This window comes from Gracilinanus agilis, chromosome 1 (genome assembly GCF_016433145.1).
Source record: "Gracilinanus agilis isolate LMUSP501 chromosome 1, AgileGrace, whole genome shotgun sequence".
Classification (NCBI taxonomy): Eukaryota; Metazoa; Chordata; class Mammalia; order Didelphimorphia; family Didelphidae; genus Gracilinanus; species Gracilinanus agilis.
This window is the reverse complement of record NC_058130.1, coordinates 752,143,406-752,168,317: the sequence shown is the minus strand read 5'-3', so window position 1 is coordinate 752,168,317 and position 24,912 is coordinate 752,143,406. Positions and strand designations below refer to the sequence as shown.

General features: G+C 39.8%; 2 protein-coding genes across 2 annotated transcripts in view; one reads left to right on the top strand and one right to left on the bottom strand.

Annotated features, from left to right (window-relative positions):
- The window catches only part of MPHOSPH9 (M-phase phosphoprotein 9), a 71,706-nt gene extending 66,014 nt beyond the window's left edge, over positions 1-5,692 (bottom strand). The window contains exons 1-2 of the mRNA XM_044673189.1: positions 5,583-5,692; positions 1,373-1,532 (exon numbers count right to left, since the gene is read on the bottom strand). Coding sequence (XP_044529124.1) covers positions 1,373-1,532; positions 5,583-5,692 — 270 coding nt within the window. The remainder of the gene's footprint in view (positions 1-1,372; positions 1,533-5,582) is intronic.
- Positions 5,693-18,201: 12,509 nt separating this feature from the next.
- On the top strand, positions 18,202-23,830 carry MTRFR (mitochondrial translation release factor in rescue). The gene is made up of 4 exons (XM_044658751.1): positions 18,202-18,233; positions 18,330-18,421; positions 22,253-22,542; positions 23,460-23,830. The coding sequence occupies exons 1-4, from the start codon at positions 18,202-18,204 to the stop codon at positions 23,694-23,696; spliced, it is 651 nt and encodes a 216-aa protein (XP_044514686.1). The 3' UTR covers positions 23,697-23,830.
- Positions 23,831-24,912: the final 1,082 nt, after the last annotated feature.

Here is a 24,912-nt window from a genome sequence, read left to right as displayed (position 1 = left end):
TAAACAATTCTTCACTGAATTGGTGAATCATGCAAATTCCAAAATTTTGATAATGATGTGGTGCTTATTACTTATGCCACCACCTTTTGTTTTTGTTTTGTTTTTAACTAAACTGAGAAAAAAGGAAAAACAATATGGATACTGACATGATGGGTAAATTTGGATGCTTCCTTAGAACTTAGAATTTCCAAATTCAGTTGCTGTTTTGAGTTATTCACAGAAAACAAATGAAAAGTTGCAGTTACTAGTTAAACAAGTGTGAGTTCATTAAAATTAATAAAACCCTTTTATCTACATTAAGTCATGTAAATAAATATCTTCTTATTCCAAGAAAATGAAAAGTGTGTTTGCTTTATATCTTTAATGGTAAATTAAAAGCCTTTACCTTAGCCTTACTGTAGCAAAAAATAAAAAATTATTCCTAATAAGGAATAATTATAACAACAATGTAACCATAGCTAACTTTCACGAAGAGCTTACTATCTGCCAGGCACTGTGCTAAACACTTTGTAATTAACTCATTTGATCCTCACATCAATCCTGGGAAGGTAGCTGCTATTAAGATCTCCATTTTATAGACAAGGAAACTGAGGCAAACAGAAGTTAAGACTTGCCAAGAGTCACACAACTAGAAAGTGTCTTGAGAATGAATTTGAACTCAAGGAAAAACAAACAAAAAACTTCTATTATCCTTATATAAAAATTTTGAAAACTATTGACTTTTAATCTTTGTAACATGTTTCACTGGCAAAATTTCAATAATTACAGATAATACAACTCCTAGAGATAGCTTTCAGGAATATTTTTTTAATTTATCCCATATTTTCTCTATTTTATCTTTCATTATAATAAGAATTTCCTACAAATGGCAAATGTGATATGGGACTAAATAGAAACTTTGGTTTAGAATTACTTTTGAAAATTTTACTTCAAAGCAGGCTTTGGGTATTTTTTTCAAATTATTAAAATATGAAGTGTATATCTATGATTTTTTTCAAATTATTCAATTTGTTCAAATTTTAAGAACTTTTATGCTACTCTGAAGGTGAATCTGGTACAAGTACAAACTCAGAACAAGAACAAATTAGTATTGCAAAATATATCTACTTATTGTGCTACTGCACTTAAGTAGATGTTGAAAAGACAAGCATTTTGGTTATCTTTTACTCTCTAAATATTTAATAAATTGCATATTTGAGCATGGTATCTAAGGAGAGGAAGAGAGAATAAGAGAAAAGGTGGGGAAGGATAAAGAGGGAAAGAAAGGGTAAGAGAGAAAGAAGTGAGAGAGGGAGGGAAAGAGAATTAACCAAGGAATGAAGTCAAATTTCTCTCTTTTCCAAGAATAATTCTATGGGCTTCTGATAGCTACCTCACACTTCCTCCAAATTTCAGAATCCGCCTGGCCAGAGTTTTGTAGATCTTGCATAAAAGTGGTTAGGAATTCAACTGCACTCCGAATTACAGAGATTCTGGTCTTCCCTGAGAAAGAGGACAACCCATTTGTACTTGGGAGGAGAGGGTTTCTGCTTCTGTGGAAACATAAATAATGCAAAGGGTTTTCTTCATTCTCCTGAACTGCTAAATAATTCACTAGCAAATCAACACAAAACCACAGGTATTTAATTCTACTTAATGAGATCTCACTTGCTGAAAATCTGATCAGAGGATTACATATAATAATAAAAGAGAAAGAAATAGTGATAGCTCTTTATTTTAAAAAACACAAAAAAAATTCAATATTTCTCCAAAGGTATCAGCTTTCCTGAAAATGAAAAAGAAAAAATAAAAAAAATTAATGCAACTGTATGTCAAAACTTCAAGTTTCTCACACCTAAAACATCATGAGAATCTTTTCACTGATGATTACTAAATTTATACCATATCTTTGAGAATTACAGTGAAACTTCAACTAGAATTCACTAACTTGATATAACTATATTTGAATGAAATTTATCCATGAATGGAAGTGCTAAGCAAATTAAAATTGTAAACAAAAAATATTTAGCCCATTTAATAGTAGTTTAAAAAGCTATTATGGAAAAAAAACCCAACTTTTTTAATATAGTGCTATAGTCTAAAACTTAAGATGACTTGCTTCAGATTTTCAATTGTATCAATCAAACCAGAGACCATTACAAAGCCTCCTCTCAGTAAAAGGAAATCTGCTTAACCATCCTCACACTTCAAAAAACAATGTGGGTGATATCGAATATAATAGACTTCTCTACTAGCAGCAGTGCAATGATCCAGGACAGTTCTGAGGGACTTATGAGAAAGAAAACTAGCCACATCCGGAGAAAGAACTGTGGGAGTAAAAATACAGAAGAAAAACAACTGCTTGATCACATAGTTTGATCAAGGCTAGTGCAAATACTAATAATATGGAAATAGGTCTTGATCAATGACATATGTAAAACCCAGTAGAATAGCTAGGGAAGGGGGTTGGGAGGAGGGGAGGGAAAGAACAGGATTCATGTAAATATGGGAAAATATTCTAAATTAATTAAATAAACTTAAAAATAAAATGCCTATCCATAATACAATTAAGTACATATGAATAAAGCCAAAAAGGGATTCATATAAAAAAAATCTATTTGGAACTATCCTTGGCAATTTTAAATTTATAGCCATAAATTTTAATTGTTAAAAAAAGTATGCAGATAAAAAATGTATACTGCTAAATCTGACCAGAGATACTTCCTAGCTCCTTACTGTTTCTTCTGCCTTAGTCAATTATCAATTCTAAGACAGAAGGCAAGGGTTTAAAAAAAAAAAAAAAAGCATTACTCAAATGATGATAGTCAAAAGCTATTAAGGGGAAGCCAAATCAAATTAGTTCATCAATGTATATGTGTGTCACTGTCTAACAAGGAACTGGACCCAAAATTGCAATATTAGATCAGGCTAGATTGCATTTGCATTTGAGAAATCACACACACAGTACTTGGGTCAATCTCTTTCAAGTTTTTCAAAAAGTCATCCCTTCAAGATCAAAATTTTCCATATGACACTCTGACTGTGTATCAAAGAATGCCATAATTTCAAAAGAATCAAAAGGACAATTCCAATGGAAAATAGAAAACAAAAAGTATGTAAAAGTAAACAGGCTACAACAAGAGAGATATTTTTCAAAAATATGTATTGAATAGAAAAGGAGATGGCCAGTCATACAGCAATAATGGGGGACAACAGATGAACAATGTCCCCCACAAAATATAAATGTACATAAATTTCCATCTTTAATCATGTGTGTATGTATATATAAAGCATATATATATAGTGGTAGTTTTATATATATGCATATACACATACATACACATAATAGTAAAAAAATGAAGATTTTAATTGATAGATTAGAACCTCTGTAGAGGATTTATAGAAATATATGGCCAAAAATTATATGGGAATGATGTGAAAGAGTTGCCATACACCTTGGTATGAAGGAGAATCTACATCATTGAAATCACCAGTCCATCAAATAGCTTCAAATTTTAAATTATTATACATGGCATACAATAGCATAATTTTAAGTATGAATTATTTTTTTAAGTTAAAAGACCAACACACTTATAATATTTTGAGATGTATTATCCGTTATGTTATGTGTTAGGTATATCTTTCTTCTATATCAAGTGTAGGCTAAAACCTCATCATAATGGGGTTTTGGTGGTGTTGTTTTTTTTACATATGTCAAGGGCTATCATAAGCCCTTGAGAAATGAATTATTCTGGATAATCAAGTTTTCCAGAAAGCTGAGGATTTATCCCTTTTAAGTACCAAAATATTTTGGTCATATTAAATGGAAATCTTTCCAAAATATTTTATAATTCCCACCTTTCTAAACAAAAAGAATTTAAACTTTTCTTGATGCCTCAGTTAAAATCATTATGAACTACATCATTAAAGCTGATGTGTATGTACTTCATCCCCCTTTTTAAAGATTTCTAAAACATTTTACATACTTTAAGTAATTTGTGTTAGGAGATAGAGTAAATACATTAATATCCTTAGTGCCTGGAGGTATGAGGGGCTGCCCAATGTTACATTAAAGACCAATTATACACTTTTGGGGTTTGCACTAGTATTACTGTGTTTTCCCAGTTTTATGCCCTTGATATCAGTATGTCAACTATCACTCATTATTAATATGTCTGCCAGAGAACTCTTGCTCTCAACTTTTAATTTGCTATGGATTTGACTAAGCTGATCAGAACTCTATGTAAAATACTCTAAATGAGTAACTAATGATTTATGAGTCAAATTATGTGGCCTTTGTGACAAATATTTTTGATGTTCAAAGGCCTTTTTCATTTCTTTAGGTGTCAGCCTCATTTTAGATAAGTGATATTGCTGAATGGTGTAGTTCCAAACAAGAAAGGTATTAATATATTATAAACCACCAATTTTGTAACTTTAAGATCAAATATTGGAAATAATCTTTGAGGAGACCCAATATAAGATCTCAAAGAAATGTGATTTCTAATGAAAGGTTTCAGTAAATGATGAATCATGAAAATATTAAAGATGTATTCAAAAGCTGATTCTATGAGCAATATGTTCAGGGATCAGACTTATCTGGATATATTATTAATATTTCACATGGTTGGTCTATACTGAATCCTTAAATTGGATTGGGTAAAAATATTGTTGAACTTAAAAATTAAGCTTTTATGATTGTGAAGAGCTGCAGTTGCTGGCAGACAGATTGAAAGGGTCTTTTGGAAACTCAAAGTCCTAACTTTCCATCAGAAAAAGTTTTGGCCAGGGTTCCGAGAAGAAAGAAGTTTACACTAGTCAGGAAGGACTTGCAAGTAACTCCTTCCTGGCCACCTGGCTGAACAAATGTATTACCACCTGTTTCATTATCTTTGTAATTGGAGTTGTAATCTTCTGTAAAAACATTTGCTGCTTCCTTTGTCTGAGGGTACCCAGCAACCCCCAATGTGTTAACCATATAATAAACCAATCAGGCTCAGAGACAAGCATGTGCTCTCTCTCTCAGACTTGTCTCCCTGACCCACAACACACACATCCCATGGGATCTTTCTCCGTGTCTTTTGTCTCTCATTTTCTCTATGCTCTTCTACACTCAACCTTAAACCCATTTTTTCCCCATATGTTTTCCAGTCCTTGGCTTCCTTACTAGGTGATTAGAACCCACCCACATCTGTGAAGGGGCAGGACCTCTTCACCAAACCCCTCCCAAAACCTCATGTATAAGACCACAGACAGAATAGCAAGTTACTATTTATCTATTCCTCAGAGAAAAGTAAAGTTTTAAAATATGTTAAAGAAGTGAGCAACATGAAGGGGGAAAGTTAAGCCAGATTGACATAGTACATAAACTAATTAGTTACACCTAAATAATTCCTGGTTATATAAATATCACTACGAAACTACAGAATTCAAAATTCAAAAGGATATGATTTAGCATGAATCTGTGTACTATGCAAATATACATAATAAATAGCACCTATTGTTTGAGATGCTTAATTGTGGGTCGAATTGAACTGTTAGATGGAATTAATATGCATTACCATATATAACTGCTTAAATTTTTTTCACTTTTCCATTGTTACCTGTTAGTAATTAAGCTATTTCCAACAGAATTGTGAGTATTTTTGACATCAGATTCTATAGAAGATGGAAAGGTTTCTTGTATAGTTTTCACCAAGTCCAAATCTTCCATAGTATATGTCTAATAGGAATGTGGTTACATTCTCTTATTTGAAAAAGTAGCTTGACTTCATTCTTTGAAGAAATTGAATCCGATTCATCTTCAGGTACTTCATCATCTAGGGACATTTTCAGTTCCTAACATTCAGAAGCATAAAGTCCTAAGCTTCCAACAGATTCTGAAAAAATGAATGGAAAACACTTAAAAGCTACTAAATATATCTCCTGTTCTTCCATGACTGGAAATATTTTAATTTTTGCACATAAATACATATCAAAAGATGGACTTGTAAAATGACATCACTTTTTTAGTGATATTACTGAATTTTCTAAAAAAAAAATCTATCTCCTAGACACAATTCTGTTACATAACAAAAAACACTAACATGAGCTGGACCAGGACACATGGAAAAGTAACTCATTTTGCTGTCTGTGGTTTTGTACATGGATACTTGTTTGCAAAAACACCAATATAACTTTTGTTTAGTAACTCATTTGGTTTCTTTAATTAAGCTCTATGATTTAGAACTATTTCTGTATCAAAGGCTATTTGTTCTACATACCCAAGAGCATATAAATACTCTACTTGATATTCAAACAATTCAAACAATCAGCCTCCTTCAAATAACCTCAGGTCCTTAAAACACACACAAACAGAAAATATCAAAATTTAAAACCTAGGATTAAAAATGCAAATTATTGCAATTTATCCTACACGTTTTACCCAAATTTTTTTTCTACTATTTTCCAACTCGAGACCTATTCATAAAGGGGACATGATTAAGAACACCAGTCCATAAAAAGGACATTTCCCAAAGACACAAATATAAGAATGAAAGGGGGAATAGAACCAGCTGAGTAGATTTCTCTCGTCAGAGATTTCGGCAGTCACACCAGCTGAATGACACCATAGTTACAGAAGGGGAAAAAAAAAGTCCAGACAGCATCTACACTAGCCAAAAGAATAAAATAATCTGAATTCAAATCAGCTTGCCTCTTGTGCGTCGGATTTCTATCTGGAAAACAAGCTTCCTGAGAAGACAGATTTGCATTTCAGGCTATTCCTTTCCCAGTGAGGTAATCCTGATGCAGTGGATGGAGATGTAGGTCCAAGCTGAAATTCAAAAGCGCTTTTCTAGTCAGAAAGGAAAAAAAATAAATTAAACCGAAGCACCAGGCTCTCAATGTGGAATCTGTCTAAATTAGCCCGATTGGAAATCGTGATACTGCAAAATAAATCCGGGATTCGGTGCGGACTGGTGTGGGTTTTCCCCTTTCTCAGTCACAGAACACGGGTTAATCAGCTTTTGCCTCATTCGGCGAAAAGGATGGGGGTTGGGGGTGGGAGGAGGGTGGAATTGAGGCCATCCCCTACTGGCCCACAGACTGTTCACGGACGCAAAGTGGGAAGGGGGAATGGAATGGCCCCAACTGTCACCACCAGCCTGGGTCACCCATCATGGATGGCCGAGCTAGAGACGGCTAGCTACTAAAGCTAAAAGAGACGCGGCCAGGAGCAAGTCCGAACGAGGAGGGAAGGGAAAAAGAATGAAGAGTACAGGCAAACCACTGACAGCTCCCGTTCGACCCCGCAGCCAAGAACCTAACAGCCAGCCAAGACACGGAACTTCCAGGAGGTTCCTTAACAAGCCCCGCCCTCGGAAGTCGACTTGCAATTGAGCCATAGAAACGTCACTCACAGGCACAGGCCCCGCCTCCCCACCCCCACAACCCCTGTCATGAGGTGGCAGACTGGAGGCCGGACTGCCGCAGCAAACGCTCCGCCCTGCCCCCGCCCCCTCCCCCTCCCTTAGCGGGTCTCCCCAAGCTGCCAGGGGCTTCGACAACTCTTAGCCATCTCAAGTGCCCTTGGGGGAACGGCCCCCCTGTCCCCAACCTCCTAGAGCTCACGGCCCCCATACCTGGGGAGCGCCCTAGCCGATGGTAAGGGCAAGGCGAGCTGCCCAGCGCGACCGTTAAAAACCGAGTGCGTGCACCCCGTGCCCCGCTGGCAATTGGCCGCTCGGGCGTTGGAAAGGGGCGGGGGGGAAGGGACGGCGGAGGGGAGGCGCGCGCCCGCGCAGGTGCCACTCCCCGCTTCACGGCGGATTGATTGTGGGGTGTGTAGAACCCAGCCGGAGAGAGGCGGGGCTCCTCCCCTCCCGCCCTCTCTGATTGGCCTGCTCGTACTCTTTCCCATCACGTAGGCGGGACTAACAACGGCTCCCTTGCGCAATGTACCAAAGAAAAACGTCAAGGTGGTGGGAGGCGGAGAAAGGAAAGCGCATGCGTAGGCGCATGCTCTTCCGGTCTTTTTTTTTTTTTTTTCCTCTGCCTGTGGATGTTTGGTCTCCTTATCCTATAGAGTGTTCCTGGCTGCTCCTTCTTGGGCCCAGGTAAGAGACACCAGTGCGAGCGCGGCCATCCTCTTGCCTCTGCGTCGTTCCGGCCAAGGTCTATCTCTCATGGACCCCGCACGCGGCCGTGCCGGGGAAGCAGAACCTCGGAGGGCCTCAATTTCCCTCAGCTGTGAATAGGAGTCTATCATGGTCTGGAGGAGAAGGAGACCCCGCCGCGGGCTCTGAGATTTGGCTTCCCCCGGGAGCTCCACTGGATGCCCCGACGTGCCTGCCCTTCCCAGGACCTCATAGTTGATAGGGGCCTAGCCTAGAAAAGATATTTTATTCTTCCTTCCCTCTTTATTTTTCTCCTCCCTTTCCTCCTTCCTCTCTCTCTTCCTTCTCCTCTCCTTCCTTCCTTTCCTCTTTCCTTCTTTCCCTGCTTCTCTTCCTTCCCAACTTTCTTCCCTTTCCTAATCCTTTTTTCTCAGCCCTTCCTTCCTTCCTTCCTCCCTCCCTCCTCCCCCTAGAAGCCGGCCACCTCGGCCTCCACCTCCTCCAGGTGGCTTTAACACCCCCCTCCCACTTCAAAACCTTCCCCCTCAGTCTTCATAAAATGCCTCCTAGATTCCAAAAATAACCCTGAACCTAAAGGAGCATATATCCCCTAGCAGCCCTCACTCAAATCATTTTCATAAAGTATTATTAAAGTGCCTGCTATGTGCCAGGTGTCAGTTTAGGTGGAAAAAATAGGAGAGGGAAATAATACATGTAAACCCAAATGTCTAATCAAAATTATTCTGCCTGCTGTTTTGAAACCTCTTTCTTCCACTCCAAGCTTGGAAAAAGGAATGAATGAAAAAAACATACAGTGTGCAAAGCACTATTAAATATTGGGGATCCAAATACAAAAATAAGGATCCCATCTCTTAAGGAACCCACATTCTAATAGGAGAGACTATCCATCTATCTGTCTATATCTGTTTCTGTCTGGAAGAGATTAACATTATGTGTATAAATAGTTTATTACTCGGGCTTTTTTTTTTTTTTAAACAAGTCATAATGCCTCTGTCCAGTATACCTGATAGGGGGAACTAATGCTGCCTCTGCCACACACTGCCTGAGTGTCCTTGAGCAAGTCACTTTAATCTCCTAGCCCTGGCAACTCTCAAACTATGATTGCAGAATAGTTACTGACCTGCCTTAGTGGAGGGAAGCAGAAGGAGTTTCCTCACCTGGGATTCTCTACTTTAATGGGATCACAGGTCTGGATCAAAAAACTGCTTTAATCAAGGAGTGATTTGTAACTGATGGATCTCTGAATCCTAAGGGATCACAGAACTGGCCTGAACTTTACATATTCTGAGTCATATAGGAAGACACTTTTGCAAAGTCATGTGGAAAACCTGAAGCAGGGCTGATGTAAGATGAAAAGCTTGAGTTTTTAGTTATTCTATTTTAAGTTAAATACTATATAAGATGTGAAGATAGGTTTGTTTGATGGCCACAATAAAGCACCAAAATAATCAAGCTTTATAATCAGATCTTTGCATTATGTGTGAGCTGGTGGAGTCTTAAACATTTTTGCCAGCAATGAAACCTGTTTGTTTAGGTGTTGTATTTTTGGCCAATGGAAAAGCCAGTCTCCCTCCAATAGAAGTTGTTGGGATTAGAAGTTTCGGAGTATTTTTTTTTAAATCTGTTTCATATATTTTCCTCAAGGCTATCCAGCCAGACTGTAGTTAGACTTTCCCCCTTTTTTGTGCTCGAGTAGTAAATGACACACCTGCCTCCAGTGTCTATAACTTATTTATTAAGCACTTTTTAGGGTGTTTAAAATGCTTTCCCCACAACTCTGTGAGGCTGAGCAAATGTTAACTGGAAGATGAAGTAAAGGATTATTATATCCATTTTACTGATGAGGAAACACTTCAAGGTTGTGATTTGTCATGATGACACAACTGGTATCTGAGACAAGATTTGACCCCAGGTCTCTAAAGCCAGGCCTGTGTACTGTCCACTACAGCATACTGTACCCAAATAAAATATAAGATCAAAGGAAAGAACTTAGGTTTTTTCTTTGTATCCACAATTCCATGCACATGGCAGCTATTTGGTAAATGCTTATTAAAGTTTTGTTAACTTTAATATTTAAATTGTACCATTTAGGGGCTCTTCTCCAAAATAAAACATTATAAATGGAAATCTACAATTTAAGCATGGAAGAAAATGATGATATTTCCAGGATAAGTGAATCCTGTAATCTCTTATGTCATTATTTGTCTTATAATTAGTTTTTTAAACATTATATTAGCACTGATCTTGGTGGTCTCATCTTCCTGTGTGATCCTTTGAGAAAGCCTGAACCTTTATATTTGATATCATAATTATCTCCTTGACAACTGAATTCATAATTATTGAATTGTGAGCTCATCAAAGATTGAAGCAAATGAAAAACAGGAAGACAATTCTTTACTCCAGTATTTTCATTATCTTCTTTTAAAAACCAAAGGAGGGGGCAGCTGGGTAGCTCAGTGGATTGAGAGTTAGGCCTAGAGACAGGAGGTCCTAGGCTCAAATCCAGCCTCAGACACTTCCCAGCTGTGTGACCCTGGGCAAGTCACTTGACCCCCATTGCCCACCCTTACCACTCTTCTACCAAGGAGCCAATACACAGAAGTTAAGGGTTTAAAAAAAAAAAAAAACAAAGGAATAATCTTGGCCCAGGAGAACAATTAGTTAAATATAGTTTTCCCCTTTGTAGAAGAGGTAGAGAACCAAGGGTACAGTTATTGTCAGTGTTTCTGCTTCAGTTTTCTTTGTTCAAGAGAGTATTTTATGTGAGAGGATTGTATCAGAAAAATGTTTACAAATTTAGATAACTTACTGAATAAAAGATGTCAATGAACCTTTTTTTAAGGTGAAGGTCAAATATAATCGTCTTAAGTAGTTTTTGGAGCACTTCGATACCCATTGATTTCTTTGAGGTCACTCCCTCCACCAGTTCACATGGGTACCCAATATGGTGCCTCATTTTTCAGGAATAAAAATGAAAGATGTGAATAAAAAGGGACTGAGAAAACAGTCAAGAATCAAGAATGACACCTTAGTTTCTAGCCCAGAGGAAATTTGAAAGATAGGAAGGCTTGGGGAAAAGATAATGAGGTTTTAGCAATATGGAGTTTAAGATGTCCAGAGGACATGACATTCAAGAAGCCCAAAAGACAGTTGGGCATGTAAGACTGGAAGTTAAAAGAGATGATAACTGGATAAAAATATTTGAGATTCATCTTCATAGATCATTGAGCTATAGGAGCTGATAAGATCACCAAACAAATAGTATAGAGCCATATGAGCAAATCTATAGCATGCATATAGGAGAGGCCTGCTCCCTTCCTCCTTTCCATGTGTGCCAGAGGACATTTCTCTCATCACCTGTCCCTCTGCCCAGCAACCCACTGAGAGGGCTTCCTTTTTCCTCTGTCTCAGATAAGGTTGGGGGCTCACATGTGGTATGAGGGTTGCAGTTTGGGCACTCAGTCTCTAAAAGGTTCACCATCACTGGTATAGAGAGAGAGAAGGGAAGAGAGACCAGAATAGTCTTGGGTGGGTCTGGATGAAGATTCAGCGAAGGAGATTAAAAAGGAACAGTCAGACAGGTAGGAAATAACCAAGAGAGAGCCAGCCACCATCACTAAAATTTAGAGAGAAAAAGGTGATCAGTAGCATCAAAAGCTGCAGGGAGGTCAAGAAAGAAGAGGATTGAGAAAAAACTACCATATTTAGCCACTAAGAAGTCATTAAATAAATGTTGAGTTATGCTAGAATTTAAATACTAGCTAGCTATAGGTCCTTCAGGAAGGATGAATTTAGTTATAAAAAATGGAATATCCAGAGCCATTCTAAATGATGTAACTGCCTCTCAGTTCCTGTATTTACAAGAGGAAATGAGATAACTGATGTAAAAAATACTTTGAGATCTTTAGAAAAAAAGATGGTGTGAGAAATATAAAGTGTTTTTTTTAGTATTTCTAAGATGTTTGAAATAGTATCATGTTTTGAAGTGACCTTTAGTTGATTCTGTACTTATTCTTAAGTAAATATGTCACAAGGCTACTGTTAGATGCTTTAAATAGGACAAGATCACTATAGCACTTTCTTTGGAATTCAAAAAGATCCACACTTTCTATCTAGATCTTAAAAGCAGAATGTTTTCTGGAAGGGAGAGGAGGAGAATATTGCTAAAACTCTGTAAAAATTGTTCTTTTTTGCCTTCTACTTCAGAAGACCAAAGTTAAAAGCCTGAAATGTTTAGGGCAGAGCCACAATAGTCCTATTTCCTCTTATCCAGTTAAATTAAAAAATAGCTTCCATATTTCCTGATTAGGCCTTTGTGCTTTTCCTGTTTGGAACAAAAATCCTCTACAAATACTTTGAGTTCTGGGGGGGGAAATGCTTTATTTTTATAGGCTAGAATTCAAAATCATGTGCATTGAAACTGATGGGCCTTAGATATAAGGAAGCTACAGATGCAATCTCTATACCATGACTGCTCTTTTATGGGGTTGCCTTGATTTGGAAGAACCAAGATGGTTATTTTCAGTATAGCTTTGTAGGAAGTGATGAAGTGGATCTCTAAATGTGAAGTGCTAAACATTTTCCTGAAAATCAAGTCTCTCTCTCATCACTTGGCTGTTGGTGCCATCAGCTGGTCACTTTATTTCCTCTTAATACTGCAATACTGCCTTGCCTGATGAGTTCCTCTTTATTAATTTATTGAATTTTTTTCTTTTTTTAACTTTTTGGAGCATAAAAAGCAGCATGGCTTAGTGGGTATAGAACCAGCCTCAAAGCCAATAGAACAGGTTCCACCTCTCTCATACTCAGAGCAAATCCCTTCTTCCCTCATTCTACCTCAGAGCTGTCAGAGACACACACAACCTAGAGGCATGCAGCCCACAACCCTCTAAGGCTGGAACCAATTTCAAATGAAGTTGGAAAATATTTAACAAAATAAATAAAAACACAGAAAATATAAATAATGTTAATACATAGTTTTTGAAATCAGTATACCCCTTCAAGGATCTTTATATAGTTTAATGGCCCCCAATTGTTTCTGTTTGAGTTTGACACCCTGTTCTATATAATTCTCAGAACTAGAAATAGAGGTATTGCAGACTTAGCATTGGTAGAAGGAGTTTATTTAACCAGTGAAATACCAGGTCTACTCCCTATCCCTTCAGTAACAATTTACCATAAAAAACTGAACATCTTTAAAAAAGCAGATCTTTCAGGGCACACATTGCTCAGTGAATAGAATGCTAGGCCTGGAGGAGGACCCAGGTGCAAATCTGGCCTCAGATACTTGCTAGCTGTGTGATCCTGGACAAATCACTTAAGTGTGTTTGTCTAACTCTTGCCCTTTTGACTTAGAGTCCTTGCTAAGACAGAAAGTAAGGGTTTTTTGTTTGTTAAAAAAGGGAAATCTTTCTGCTGCAGCCAATGGCAGAGCTTTCTGATATTCATTCTAAGAAATAATCCATAGTTCAGCTGCTGTTTTTATTAAACATGAGCAAACAACTCATACCCAACCCAGCTACTGGGTTCTCCTGCCCAAACCACTCTTCTGCCTTGGAACCAATACATAGTATTGATTCTGAAGCAACTGACAGTTACGGAGATGCAGGACTAAGAGGTTAAGAGTTCCACAGCCAGGGTGTATCAGAGGAAAAATTTGATTAGGTCTTTGAGGTCAGCTCTCTTTCCATTAGGCAGCATTGCAAAATAAATACAAGGAATAAGGCCCTAGTGCCTGGGTAGATAGGAGACAGTGCTTAAACTAAGCTTTGAAGAGAAAGAGGGGTTGTGAAAGCCAGGTGAGGAGTGAATTTTCAAGCATGGCAACCAGGAGATGGAGTTGTTAAAGGAAGGCTAGATAGAAGACTCCCTGAATGGCAGCAGTGTCTAAGGAGGCTAGAAAAATAGGTTGGGGCAAGCCTGCAAAGAGCTTTAAATGCTACAAGAGAGATGTTTGGGACAGCCTCTAGTGAGAAAAGGGAGACTCCAACCTTGTGTAGCTTTCTCTCTTTCAAAAACACCAAAATTAGGGGCAGTTGGGTGGCTCAGTGGATTGAGAGCCAGGCCTAGAGACAGGAGGTCCTGGGTTCAAATGTGGCCTCAGACACTTCCCAGCTGTGTGACCCTGGGCAAGTCACTTAACCCCCATTGCCTAGCCCTTACCACTCTTCTGCCTTGGAGCCAATACACAGTATTGATTCTAAGGCAGAAGGTAAGTGTTTAAAAAAAAAAAACACCACCAAAATTAAATGGATGATGACACCACCTCCCTGCTTACCTGTGTCCCTAACCCAAGGACAGGCCTTGCTGTTGCCAGTTCAGATGCGTGGTCTAGCCAAGTACCCCAGTTCTAAGCTACAGACATCATTTGAATCCTTGGTTGGGGTTCAAGGTAGGTTCTCTCCTAACAAATAACAGTTTTCTAGTGAATAATATCATACTGAGGACCTGTTTTCATTTTTCCCAAGCAGCCTTGCAGATAAGTTTACTAAATGGATCGTTTCAGCTTGTAAACATGAGAAATGAAACTAACATTCTTTATCCATAGATCCAGAAGGCAAGGCAAAAAGTGACAAATTCTGCCAGACTTTCTAAAAAAAGATTACCAAATATGAGAGGCCCCTAACCTAAGCTGAATTCAGCTGTTTTCTGCAGAAGTGTTCATGGAATTGGGGGGAGGCAGGGAGAAGCAGGGCAGAGAAAATCCAGGTAAAGAGCCAGCTCTCTACTAAAGCTTTCTTCCCACACAGAAGGTAGGAAGTGGGTCAGAGCTACCATAGATGTTGGTTTCCTCTTACTGGAGCTGCTTTTTAACTTTTCCTTCTTTTTCCCCTTTTAAATGTCACTCAGAGCAAAATTTGAGCTGTTTTTATTGTTCCCTAAAGACTCTGGGCTCCCTCTGTGAGTGTCACAAAAGCCAAGATCCAATCAGGATTCTTCTTTAGGCTTGGGGAAGTGGAACCATGGGCGGGTTGGTCATTTTTTAGCAGCCTTTGGAGTCTGGCCAGAAGATACTGGGAGTGTCTAGAAGAATCTGATTGGCTGCTAGAATTAGCTGCCAAACAGAGCAACCAGTCAGTGAACACTGGGGACCTTCCTGAACTCCAGTTGGGCGGATGTCTTTCCAGGGCATCTGAAAGCACTGATCCAGGACAAAAAGGTGGAGGTTTGAAGAAGAAACACAGTGGGTTAGTCTAATGAGCAGCTGATAAAGCCCTCTCAGCTCCCTCCTTTGTCTGGCACTTTCACAGCTTTATTTCAGAGTTGTTTCCCCTCTTTGTTAATGCCCTAGACTGTTCACTGTCTTGCCTGCTCAGATTTGCTAAGGGGAACGGAAGAGAAGCTGCATAAAAATCAATAGTCCTGTGTTCCAGATCCATCCTCAATCAGAGACAAGCAGTTTTCACAAAGAAACCTTGTTACACGAGGACTATTTGGAGAAGACAGTACAAAATAAGCTGGGGGGTCGGGGAGTGGGATCCAGCATTCTTCTAACATAAGAAACAAATCTAATCCACATCTTTATGTGGTTTTTATAGTGGATACTGGTCTTTCTTGTGAAAATTAGAAAATGGCAATACTAGTACTACCCACAATACCTCACTGACTACTTGATCCAGAGAATCATGACATCAGGTTTTCATTTAGCTTTCAGTCTGGTGAGTCATCTTCATTTTCCTTCGGCTGTAGTGGGAATATACTTTGCCTCAAAGGACTTTTTCAGAGGCATGCAATTACTTCCTCAAACACCCTAACTAGTATCCCAACTAAAAATAAACCAGTTCAGACCATTATAATAGCCACATAAAATCTTAGCATTGTGCTTTGGATTCTTTATTTAATCAATGTGGGGACATACTCCCCAGTGCACGTTGCAACCCAGCCTCATCTTCGTATGCTATGTGATTAATATCTAAGACTTTCCATTAGCACCCCACCAAAAACCAACCAAACATGCTGAAACTTTTCCTCTCCATCCTTTACTGTTTACTGGATATCTCTGGGCTATCAAGCTGTCATCAGCTAGCCCACCTCCTTTTCTATTCAATAGTAGCACTGGCACTTAAAATACTTAATATATTCATGATTATATCATTTCAAGAACTCATTCCATCCATGGAGATGCAACCCTTCCATAACTTGGTTGGTGGTTTTCATTGCTTTGGCCAAAAAAAATTACTATTTTGTAGCCAATCTGATGATAAGTTGAAATTTGGTAGGTTGGTTGAGCCTTTGATGATAGCCAGCACTTATTATCAGGCCTGTCCTTGGTACCCTGCAATTTGGTAGGGCCTATCAGAGCTTGGGCCCTGCTGGCATAGCACCTTCATCATTGTAACTGACATTTCCATAACACTTGAGAGTTTGCAAAATGCTTTGCAGCTATCTCATTTTAGCTTCACAACAATTCCTGTGAAACATAGGTTCGATGTCCATCATTCCCATTTTACAGGCAAGGAAATAAGAGATTCAGGTTAAGTGACTTGTCATGGATGCATAACTAAGTTTCTTTCAGAGGAAAGCTAATGCTTCCAGAGTCCTAAAACCAGCATTCTGTCCAATCTACTATGCTGCTGCCTCTCTGAGAAGCCAGGATCACTTCCTTGTCACAAGATAAGGGAAGACTTTTTTTAGTACAATGCTGATATGATACTTGAAAAGTTCTTTAGAGCATTTTCAATTATGTTTGTTTAGTGAAGAGTGAAAACAGAAGTACTATCCTAATTCAAAACATGACATTAGAAGATTTTAAATGAGCACCTGTTTAGAAAACCTTAAAATTTGTATATTTATCTAGGAAACAAAAACATCCCTTCAGTGTTTCTTTTTTTTCCTTCCTTCCCTGTGCTGGAAACAAAGGAGATAAGGTTTCAGTGAGTGCTGCCTTTCAGGACTAAACTAAGATTCTAAAGGCTGGAACTGCTCAAGGATCCAAAAACAATCCATTTTGTTTGGAGGAACAATAAATAGCTGGGACGTTAGCTTCATGAGTTAAAGTCATCCTCAGTCTGGGTTTAAGACCAGTTGGCATAAACCAGAACAGAATGGAAATTTCAGGTTCGAAAGGAAGCCATTTATAAAATGTAGATGTGGTAGTTCAACTGAGAACCCCAGGGCATCAGTCCAGATGGCATCTGACAAGCAATTGGTTACATTTGTGATTGTCCGATGCCTTCCAATTGGCTGATGTCTTCAGAGCAGATAGTCTAATATATAGTAATAAGTTTAATCAAATGTATTTGTTATTAAAATAATTGCCTTGTGTGTTTTCATAATGAGAAATGAGTTAAATATATCTCAAAACTTAAAAGTATTGGTATGCTTTTGTTGGGTAGGTACTCCTACCACTGGTTCAGATCCGAATGTACTTTCTTGGTTGCAATTCTTATCCATGGCTTTCTGCAAATCCCAGCCCTTAGCACATAGCCTAGCACATAGTAGGTCCTTAATAAATGTTTGTTGATTGACCATTCCAGAGAATTGGCTCAATGCACCAGAGGCCTTCCTTTAGATCTTTTAATGCTATAAGAACTTATCCATCTCGTATTCCTCACTTTGGCATATGAGAGCCATACATACTCAACTGCAAATCATTGTTCAGTCATTCATCGAGCATTTATTGATGTCTTCAGAGCAATTAGTCCAAAGCAATAAACACAATCAAGATATATTTGCTATTAAAAATAATTGCCTTTTATGTTTTCATACTGAAGAATGAGTTAATGAAATATATTTTTAAAGAATTTCAAAATGGATCTCTATGTGTATTTTTTTTCAAGTTCAATCAATCACCAAACTATGTGCCAGGCACTACACAAAACAGTGGAAATGCAAGAGCCCACAGCCCAGCCCCTGTCCCTCAAGGAGCTCACATTCTCATACGGGATGCAACATGCAAACAAATTGCATCCATGAAAGATCTAAAGAGTGTAAATGGGAGATAATGCCAGAGGAAAGGCAAGGAGCAAGATACTGGGAGGAAGAGGAGGAAGAAAGACCTCTCACAGAGAGAGGTTTAAGTTGATCCTTGAAGCAACTCAGGAGATGGGGGTCAGGAGGGCGAACCCTTCCAGACTGGTGGAAAGCCGCAGAATTAGAACTGTAGATGGAAGGTCTGGCAAAAGGAGAAGCAAGAAGGCAAGTTCCACTGGATCATGAGCAAGCCTTGGAAAGTGGGGTGGGCAAGATATGAAGAGCATTGAATGCCAAAGGGGATTTTCTTTTTGATTCCAGAGGGGAGAGGAAGTTTATAGACGAGGAAGTGATGTGGTCACAGCGATGTTTTAGGAAAATCATTTGGATAAACTACATGGGAGAGATTTATGGTAGGGAGACCCACCAGCAGATTACCACAATAGTCTTTGCCCACTCTAATTCATCTTTAAGTACAAGTCTGACCCTCCTGCCATCTCTCTCAGTAAACTCCAACAGCCACCTATCACCACAAAGATTAAATACAGTATGCTCAGTTTAGTGTTCAGAGACCCTTTCCTACCCTTCCAGGCTTCTTACTCCTTGCTCTCTCCAGCCCAGTGATGCTGGCCTCCCTCCTGGCTCTTCCTCAGACAAATCCCTTGAGACTACACCCAGTGAATCCTGTGTGTATCATATTTGTACATGGTTATTGGCAAACAGAGACTTTTCCTTTTCCTTGTATTAACACCATGCCTTGCACCTTATGGTTTAGTCATTTTAAGCTATGTCTGACTCTGTGACCCCTTTTAGGGTTTTCTTGACAAAGATCCTGGAGTGACTTGCTTTTTCCTTCTCCAGCTCATTTTTTATAGATGAGGAAACTGAGGCAAACAGGGAGAAGTAACTTCCCAGGGTCACCAAGCTAGTGTCTGATACCAGATTTGAACTGAAGTCTTCCTGACTCCAGGCCCAGCAGTCTATCCATTTTGCCACCTAGTACCCATTTAACAAAATGCTGGTCAACTAACTGGCACAGTTCTTGAGAACAATTACCTCTTTCCCATAAGGAGGAATTAAGGGGAGACTTTGTGGAGGTCCACCATCTGATAAAAGGAGATCATAAGGAAAGACTTAAATAGAATGGAAAAAGCTTAATCTTTTTACTATTCTGTACCTCTGGTGAGCTTGGGATAGGTACAAACCTCAGACTATTGCTAGTTCCATCTTCTCCATCCTAAGTCACTGACCAGACAGTAGCCTGGCAGCTCTTCTGTTGCCAGTTAAATCATCAGTCGTTGTAAGGGGGAAGTACAAAAAACAAACAGGCCCTGAATTCTACAATTATAATAACCAAATTTGGTTCCAAATAAGACAAGAGAAACCACCTACCTTCTTTGTAAAGGTAGAGACAATCAATCAATAAACATTAAGCACCTACTGTGTGCCAGTGACTGCACTGAGTGCCAGAGATAAAGAGGCAAAAGATAGTCCCTGCCCTCAAGAAGCTTACAATCTTATGGGTGTACAAACTGATTAGAATACTGCAAATACTGTCAGACTTGGCTAATGTATGGATTTTTTCCCTCTTAAATTTGTTATTACAAAGAATGATTCATTGGAGTGGCTGGCATATATTTGGGAATAAAGATGATATAAAAACAAAGATGAATGAGTAAAAGAAGGAAAAGAGGGTAAGTTGGACCTGGGAGCTCCTAGGTTCAAATCTGACTTCAGACACTTCCTAGTTGTGTGACTCTGGGTAAGTCACTTAATCTCAGTCGCCTAGGCCTTACCACTCTTCTGCCTTGGAATTGATACTCAGTATTGATTCTAAATAGAAGGTAAGGCTTTAAAAAGAAAAAAAAGCAAGACAGCCCCTTTCAAGGAGTTCACATTCTAACAGAAGAGGTTTTTGCTGCAAGTCAGATGGAAAAGGTCCTTTGGTCTTTAGGGAACAGAGGGCAAAACGGACAGTAATACATCTTTAATGCCAGTGATGAGGCTGGAAGCAGACCATTGGGCTGGGGGATCCTGCTATTCCCAAGGCCCATGGATCTAACTAGCTACTTATTAGTGACCCATGGTTAGCAGCTGGTGTTAGTGGTAGCAAGGAAAGTAGGCCCTTTCTCTACAGTAACTGTTTCCCTTGGGCTGCAAGGCCTGGACCAGAAGTGGGAACAGTGGGACATAAGGATCGTCCATGAGTTCCCCTCCTCAGAGAGAAGTAAAACTTCTTGCTTATTTAAAAGATAATTGTATTGTACATATGTATGTGTGCATGTGTAAATAGAAATGTAATTCTATATAATTACGTTTTTAGTGCATGTATCTCTTTAGTGAGTGTTTGTATAATCGCCCCAAAAAGCCCGTAAGCTCTGTGAGAACACAGACAAGCTGTGTCTTTGCTAAGCAGTACAAGCCCCGTGTGTGTGTCTTTGCACATAATGGCTATTTAGAAAATATTTATGATTTAATATCCCTAAAATAGCCTCATCCTACAAGGTTTTTAGAGGGAAAAGATATATGACATTCCACCTTGTGATACCAGCAAGATTAAAAAGTAACAGTTAGGTGACTGTTATGACTTGATAAAGATATTAGCTACAGAGTAGACCATAGCTGCCTCCTCTCAATTTAAGCAATCTTCTAGCCTTGGAGCTTGCCAAGGTTTCAGTGTGGCTTCCCACACTTCGAGAGCACATAGAGTTTATGGGATATTTGCATGTCTGGTATAAAAGGTTGCATTTTTATTCTCTAAAAATCTGCTGCTCTGTTTGTTTGGTGTTTTAGACTTGACCCTGTTTTGAGTCAACGAGCAATAAAGTCCTTATTATGGAAGCACCAGGGTTAGCACAGACCCTGTCCCCACCAAGTTCACAATCTAATCTGATTTTTTTTAAATCCCCAAGTCCTTGAGGGAGTGTTGGTTCTTTGCTAGGGAAATCCTCATCTCAGGTTTTCATTTTTTGCAGGAGGCAGGGTTATAGCTTAAGAGCAGGCTTGGGACATCCCTTGACATCTCTGATCAAGTCCCTTCATTACTAACCTGATCACTAAAATGATTCTTATTCAAAAATAAAATTGTTAAACCAAATGGTCTATGACCTGCAGTTAGGAAATCCAGGTGGTCTGAGAGAAAGTCCACCTGACCTCGGACCTTGGACCAGGACTTTACTGGAGGTATGACCACAGAAAAGGCACTTAGAACTTCTCTCTGCCTTCGTTTCCTCACCTGTAAAATGGGAATAATAGTCCCCATAGTCTCTAGCTTTCAAGGTTGTTGTGATGTGAATATAAAATATACTTTGTAGACCTTAAAATACGTTAGAGATGTCACCTGTTTGGGAAGATCAGATATAGAATTGTGTATATACTTACTGTCAGACTCAGTTGATGAGCTGATTTTGCCAAACTGCTCCCTGCCCCCTTTTACCTTGTTCTTTGTGATAAGCAGCAGCTCTCTGAGAAGGGGAAGGAAATATTTGAAAATGAAGCTGAAGTAAAAATAACAGATTTCCAAACAAACGTTCAAAAAGAAATGTAAATATCTTTATTAAGCAAGTATATTTGTTTGTGTTGATGGTGTATGCTTGGTTGCAGAGTGTGGGTATCTTGCCAGACTTGGAGTCATGAAAAACTGAGAACAGATCATGCCTCAATCACTTACTTTGTGGTAACCTGTCAACCTCAGCTTCCTTACCTATAAAATGGAGATGGCAGTCCCCACTTCAAACTATTGTTGTGACAATCAAATAAGATAGCCCATGCAATATTTTGTACATTTTAGAAGTCCTACGTAAGTGCTTGTTCAAGTCACATCCAGCTCTTTGTTTTCCCATTTAGGGTTTTCTTGTTAAAGTCTTAGAATGGTTTGCTATTTCCTTCTCCAGCTCATTTTACACATGAGAAACTGAAACATGATTAAATGACTTGCCCAAGGTCACACGGCTAGGAAATGTCTGAGGCTGGATTTTAACTTAGAAAGGTGAGTCTTCCTGACTCAAGGTCCGGTGCTCTATTCACTGTTCCACCTTTGCCATGTCTTAAAAGTCCTACATAAATGCTAGCCACTAAATTCCTGTTAAATTTCTAATACATTTTTTTTAAAGAGAGAGAAATGTCATCTGTTTATAAGTTCAGAATACCCTCTACTGTGAACCCAAGATCTCTGTAGCTAGGGGTTTTGTTCCCTGCAAAGTGAATCTTGTCAAAGTGTGGCCCTGTTCTCTGGTCTCTTACAGATTCCTTCATGAACACTTTGGGCTCCACCTATCTTCCAGCCTCACTGAGCAGATTTAGCAGAGGGCTATGGGGGCTCTGGCTGTGGAAGAAGCCTGTCTTCTTACTTCCCAGGATGGGGACGTGTGGGCCCCAGGTGACAGGCAAGACGGACTCCCGCAACCTCCTTCCTCTGAATGAAACGGACTTAGAAGAGCAGTTTGTGAAAGGGCACGGTCCGGGTGGCCAAGCCACCAACAAAACGAACAACTGCGTGGTGCTGAAACACATCCCGTCTGGCATCGTGGTCAAGGTGAGGGAAGGGGAAAGGACTGCCCCAGATGAGATTACTCCCTCCTTACCCCGGCACCCACCAACCTCACCTTGGTTTGCCAAAGTGTGCCCTAAAGAGTAGCTTGTAGGGGGAGCTTGGCGGCTTAGTGGATAGAGCTGGACCTAGAGATGAGAGGTGCTGGGTTCAAATTTGCCTCAGATACTTTTTGGCTGAGTGACTCAGTAAGTCATGTCACCCTGCTGAACTAATACTTAGTCTTGATTCTTAAAATGGCTTGTAAGGCTGTCAAATGAGATATAGTTGTGGCTGTTCACACGGGGCTGTAGAGAAGCTATCCGAGTTTTTGTGCTTTAAAGCATGCTTTAGATGGGCTGGGCTGCTCCTTCAGGGAAGCCATTTCTTGGCTGCAGACGCAGGCTGTGCTCCCCGTTTTGTGGCTTGTTCCCTGTGTGCCACTAGATGGCGCTGCAACCCATCCCATGTGAGGGGCTGCCGGGCCCAGTGATCCCCAAAGAACAACAGAGGCCCTTCACCATTAAACCCAGCCCACATCCCTTGTGCTTGGCTGCTGCCCAGGAAGCACCAACTGCCCAGAACCAACTCAGGGCGGATGGGGAGGCCCTTTGTTCAGCTCTGGCTTTCCCACCTGCATTGTGCACACTGGCCAAACTCCTTAGAAAAGTAACTGCAACTGCTAGGAGGGCAGATGGAGATCCTGAGGCCCTGCCTAATCTCAGCTCCTGCACTGGCCCATCATACACTTTGTGACTTGGGGAAACCCTAACAGCATTACATTGTGTGATGATGGGCTGAAGAGAGCCCCGTCTCAGCAGAGAATGAAAGCTGGCAAGCAGGGCCTTAGTATCTCATTTTGTAAAACGAGCCCAGTGATCTGCCCTTCCATAAGCGCTTAACAAAATACCATTGTTTTCCAGTGCCATCAGACGAGATCAGTTGACCAAAATCGAAAGCTAGCGAGAGAGATTCTGCAAGGAAAAGTGGATCTCTTCTACAGAGGCGAAGACAGCCACATTCACCAAGTCAGAAAGGAGGCAGAGAGAAAGAAGAGAGAAAGGAAAAAAAAGGCAAAGGAAACACTGGAGAAAAAGAGACTGCTAAAGGAGTTAATGTTAACAGAATCGAGTCCCAAGGCCCCCTCTGTCCAGAGATGAGTGACCCCGTCGGAGGGCAAGAGGAACTAGCACAGGAGCTGGAGGTGACTCGCACATGTGCTCAGCCATGAAGTGTGATAGCTTCTGCCGCTGCCAGCACACTCCTAGCAGCTTCAATAAATGATTTGGACAAATTCCTAAGTCCCAATTTGTTCTGAGCTGGAGTTTGGGGTCACATGTTTTGAAGGCATTTGATGTCACCTCATCATCGGCTGGGAGGTGTCTCTGGGCCGCAGTTGTTGGTTATCTCCGTGCCAACTTAAGAGAGTAAGAGGAAAAGAGACAAGGAGAGATTTTGAGAGCTCTTGTGTGACTTGCCCATTTACTTACTCTTTTAGCTAATGAAGGACGAGCAGGATCAAAGATAGTAACAACTCACCAAGTAACTTTTCGGCTTCCCAAAAAAGTGTGTATACGATTGTGTATAGCTGCACACTCAATCCATACCGATTAGGTCGTGAACCCAATGTGTTCATGTAACCAAATGTTACATGTTCGGTTCTTCTCCCTCCGGCTGGATTATTTATCCAACAAGGGAGATGTCTACCTTATAATTCCATTTTAGGCAAAGTTAGTGGCTTGGCTCATTAGAGCATGTTATAATGCACAAACGTAGAGAAGAACATCCATGAGAGAGCAATAACCTGTTACTTTACTCAGTAGATCACGCAGGCCCCTCTGCTGAGACCAGTCAGAGTTGGGCAGTGGGTTTAAGTCTAGAACTAAAATGAATGTAACAATCATTTATTAGAATCATAGTTTCACACAGTCATCTGCCTTTGCTCTTTTGGAAATGTTCCTTCTCCTTTTTTTGGTGTTAAGTTCAGAATAATATTTTCAATAATCATTTATGAACTTCCAGGGATTATACCGTAATTGGTTTCTTCTTGGAACACCTCAATTTAAAGGCTTTTTTGGATTGACTACCACCTCATCACCTCACGCCCAGATCAGTGAAGATGGAAGGAAAACTTCATTGTTGGCAGGGTTGTGGGAAAACAAGGCACAATTATTCCCAGCTGGTGGGGCTGTGATTTGGTCTAACCATTTGGAAAAACAGTTTGGAATTAGGCAAGAGATTTTGACAAAATTGTTCCTACCACCCTTTAACCTAGTAATCCCAGTACTGAATGTATGCCCCCAGTATATCCAGCCACATAAAATCATGTGGACAAAAATATTCAGAGCAGCGCTATTTGTGATAGGAAAAAGGTTG